Source organism: Penaeus vannamei, chromosome 36, assembly GCF_042767895.1.
Source record: "Penaeus vannamei isolate JL-2024 chromosome 36, ASM4276789v1, whole genome shotgun sequence".
Taxonomy (NCBI): Eukaryota; Metazoa; Arthropoda; class Malacostraca; order Decapoda; family Penaeidae; genus Penaeus; species Penaeus vannamei.
Genome location: NC_091584.1, coordinates 26,079,096 through 26,083,166, shown reverse-complemented (window position 1 = coordinate 26,083,166; position 4,071 = coordinate 26,079,096). Strand labels below are relative to the sequence as shown.

Below are 4,071 nucleotides of genomic sequence, written 5' to 3'. Positions count from 1 at the left end.
GGCACTCGTGATCGTGAGAGACATCTTCCCGTGGCCCGTCATTTGTAACCCTTATCCGGGTTATCTGTTTCGTTTCTCTTCTCCCGTGGACGAAAGAGGGTTGAGAAAGTTTGTGATAGCTTCGGTGCTAGCTTTGAGTAGGAGATTTGTCTGTCTGTCGCCTGCCTCGTCCTCGCAAGATGTCCGGCTACTCGAGGAGGCAGTGGGTCACCCTCGTGACCTTCAGCGTCGCCCAGTTCTTCAACGCGGTGTGCGTGTCCCTGCAGGCGCCCTTCTACCCGGCGGAGGCTGAGCGAAAGGGCGCCACGGCCACGCAGTACGGCCTGGTCTTCGGCATCTTCGAGCTGACGGTGTTCCTGGTGAGCCCCATCTACGGCAAGTTCCTCAACCGCTGGGGCGCCAAGCTGATCAACAACGCCGGCATCCTCACGGTGTCCATCATGTGCATCCTCTTCGGCCTGCTGGATCGGGTCGAGGACACCAGCACCTTCATCGGCCTCTCCTTCGCCATCAGGATCGTGGAGGCGTGTGGCAATGCCGCCTTCGTCACCTCCGCCTTCAGCATCATCGCCAAGGAGTTCCCCAAGAACGTCGGGTCGGCGTTCGCGACCATGGAGACGTTCTTCGGCCTCGGGCTCATCGCGGGCCCGACGGTGGGCGGGGCGCTCTACGAGGTCGGCGGCTACTACTTGCCCTTCGTCGTGTGCGGCTGCGTGCTGCTCTGCGCCGCCGTCGTCACTTGCTGCCTCCTGCCGAAGGAGGACTCGGAGGGCAGCGGCGACTCCGGGAGCAGCGGCGGACAGCTGCTGGCCGCGCTGCGCCTCCCCAGCATCATGCTGGCCGCCTTCGCCATCATGGCCGCCTCCTTCAGCATCGGCTTCCTGCAGGCCACGCTGGAGCCCCACCTGCGGCCGCTGAAGCTGTCGCCCCTGCAGATGGGGCTCATGTTCGTGCTCAACGGCGCCACGTACGCCCTCTCGGCGCCGTGCTGGGGCTGGCTCTGCGACAAGAAGCTGTCTCCGCGGGGCGTGACCGCCTTCGGAGCCGTCGTCGTGGTGGTGGCCTTCACCTTCGTCGGCCCGATGCCCTTCCTACCCCTGGACACGTCGCTTCCCCTCTGCATCGCCTCCCTCGTCGTCCACGGCATCGGCTTCGGGGCGGAGCTGGTGGCCACCTTCAGCGGCGCCCACCGCGACGCCATCGCCCACGGCTTCCCCGACGACCTCAGCACCTACGGCCTCGTCTCCGGGATCTGGACGTCCACCTTCGCCCTCGGGTGCTTCGCCGGGCCCTCCATCGGGGGCGTCCTGCTCGACAACATCGGGTTCAAGTGGGCGACGGTGGTGGTGGCGGTGCTGCACGCGCTGGTCGCCCTCGTCACGGCGCTCTTCGTGTGCACGGGCATCGGCAGGACGCCCGCGCCGCCCCTCGGCGTCAACGGCTCGCTCTCCAAGGCGGAGGAGGAGAAGCGGCGTCTGCTCGGCAGCCAGGAGGGCGACGTCGACTCGACCTACGGCAGCGCAGGCTCGTCCCAAGAGTACCAGCCCATCTAGTTCGCGCTGAGCCGTCGGGCGACACGGACCACTACTGAAGGGCAGGAGGCAAGCAGGGGAAGGAACTTGGCTTGGAGGATCAGCAGGAGTTTGCCTGCTAGATTACCTCTGCTCGTGCGGGTCACGTGGAGATAAGGAGCAGCTGTTCTTTGGTGCTGTGATAGGGCGAACGGCAGCATCCTGGGGAAAGATAACCCTGTATTGGGATGACCTGTTCTGAACTTGCCTTCCTGGTTTCTTGCATAAGGGTATTTAGGCGACTGTACGTTTTTATTGAAGCCCAATGTCATATACCCTCGTTTGTGACCTTTACGTGACCTTGCCTGGTCAAGTCCGATGAAAGAAAGGATTGGTTAAAGTAAATCGACCCTTACCTCAGGTCGCACGAGAGACTGTGAGTCGATATTCCTGACCCGAAACTTGGGATTGACTCTTGACCCAACCTTAAGCTTTCTAATGGACCGTTTTAGAAGCTTTGGTGCTCGAGAGGTTGTCAAAAATAGACAAATAGGTTTCCTTTTTGTCACGTGGGTTAATAACGTTAGATAACGTGTACAATTTACATTTTAGGTTGTGTGAAAGTAAGCTAAGTTCATCAAAGTTGTGTACATGCTCATAAATGCTGTGAAAGGGTTACAGTTCACTTGGATTTTTCAAATTTTGTTATTTTTCCATTACTTATATTTTATTTTATTTTATTTATTTATTTGTGGCTTTCATTATCATTATATTTTTGTGGCCGTTAATACCATTAATTCCTATTTACACAAGTAAATAGGAATCTATTATTTTATATTTAGTGATAGAATATGGTGCATTTATTTATTAATTTGCTTGTTTATTTATTATTATATTAATGGCTATATATTCAGTTTCATTCACTCATTGAAAACCTGTGATATGCAACATAAGTCATATTTGACGTATGGAGATATAGCATTTAGTATGGTATATAATTTTCAGTGATATACTTGTTATTTTCCTACTTTTTCGTACACATTTCATCCCATGATGTAGTTTTGCGAACTACGTCTTGTTTGTATAGATACATTATTGATGTATTTTTTTGTTAATAAAAGAAAAATGGAAAAGTTGTTTTACTTCATCCTATGTTCTGTTTTGAAATATATCTATTTATCTGTCTGCCTGAAAGTCTGTCAATGGAATGTGTTGATCTTAAGGAATGGAATTAAGATGGAGACTGAGAGATAAACTTTAAGGCTTGCTCTATGGGCGCATGCATACACACACGCACGCACGTACATGCGCGCGCGCGTACTCATACACGCAGACAAACACTCACTCTCACTGTCTCACCCACACTCACCCCTCCCACACACACACTCACCCCCCCCCCACACACACACTCACACTCACACACACGCACACACTCACTCACAAACACACACTCTCACTCTCACTCACACTCTCTCCCTCTCCCTCCCTCTCTCACTCTCCCGCCCCCACACACACACACTCGCCCCAGCACCACCTCGTGCGCCCGCCGTCCACAGCAGAGATGGGCGCCACTCCCACTCCCACTCCCACTCCCATTTACCTTTATAGTCCTCTCAACTCAGCGTCCTCAGCGCCGTCTTTCCGGTCGCCTTATATGGGTGGTCCTTGTACGTGAGTGCACCCCCCCCCCCCTGCTTATTCACACTATTCATTGTCTCCCTATTTTTTTCCTGCTCCGTCTGTTGTATGTTCATTCTTGCCACGTTTGATTTTCTTTATTTTTTGTCTGATTTTCTTTTTACTTACATATTTTTTATCCCCATTTTCTCTGTCACTGTTTCTCTGTTTCTGTCTGTCTCTGTCTGTCTCTCTCTGTCTCTTTCTCTCTCCCACGCTCTCTCTCTCTCTCTCTCTCTCTCTCTCTCTCTCTCTCTCTCTCTCTCTCTCCCTCTCGTGCTTTTCTCTTATTCCCATATTCCATCTCCCCTTATCGTAACCTTGTCTTTCCCCCATCCTGTTTCTCTCTCTCGTCTTTTCCCTCTCCCCTTCTTTCTTTCACTCGAGCCTTATGCCTTCTCTCCTCTTCACTTCCCTATTTTTCTCTTTCCCTCCCCCTTAGCTCACGCTCCCTCTTTCTTTCTTCTCTTTCTCCACTCCTTTCTTCCCTCTCCCCGTTTCCTCATCTCTTTCTCACCTCTCTTCCCGATTTCATCTCGCTCTCAATCCCTTTTTATCCTCTCCTCTTTCCCCTCTCATTTCCATTCCTCTTACCTCCCTCACCCCTCCCACTCTCACCCTCACCTCTTGCCCATCACCCCCACTCTCACTCCCCCACCTCTTTCCCCTCGTCCCACTCTCACACTCTCACCTCCACATCTTTCCCCTCACCCCACTCCCCCTCCACCCTCTTCCCCCTCACCCCACTATCACCCCGTCTCACCTCCTACACCTCTTTCCCCACCCCTCGTCCCACTCTCATCCCTCCACCTCTTTCCCCTCGTCCTACTCTCACCCCCTCCACCTCTTCCCTCTCACCCCCCTCCACCTCTTTCCCATCACC

General features: G+C 53.4%; 1 protein-coding gene across 1 annotated transcript in view; it reads left to right on the top strand.

Annotated features, from left to right (window-relative positions):
• Positions 1–2,644, top strand: part of LOC113822761 (MFS-type transporter SLC18B1) — a 2,978-nt gene extending 334 nt beyond the window's left edge. The window contains exon 1 of the mRNA XM_027375300.2: positions 1–2,644. This exon is cut by the window's left edge and continues 334 nt beyond it. Within this exon, the coding sequence (XP_027231101.1) occupies positions 180–1,553 (1,374 nt within the window). The 5' untranslated portion in view covers positions 1–179 and the 3' untranslated portion in view covers positions 1,554–2,644.
• The last annotated feature ends 1,427 nt before the right edge of the window (positions 2,645–4,071 follow it).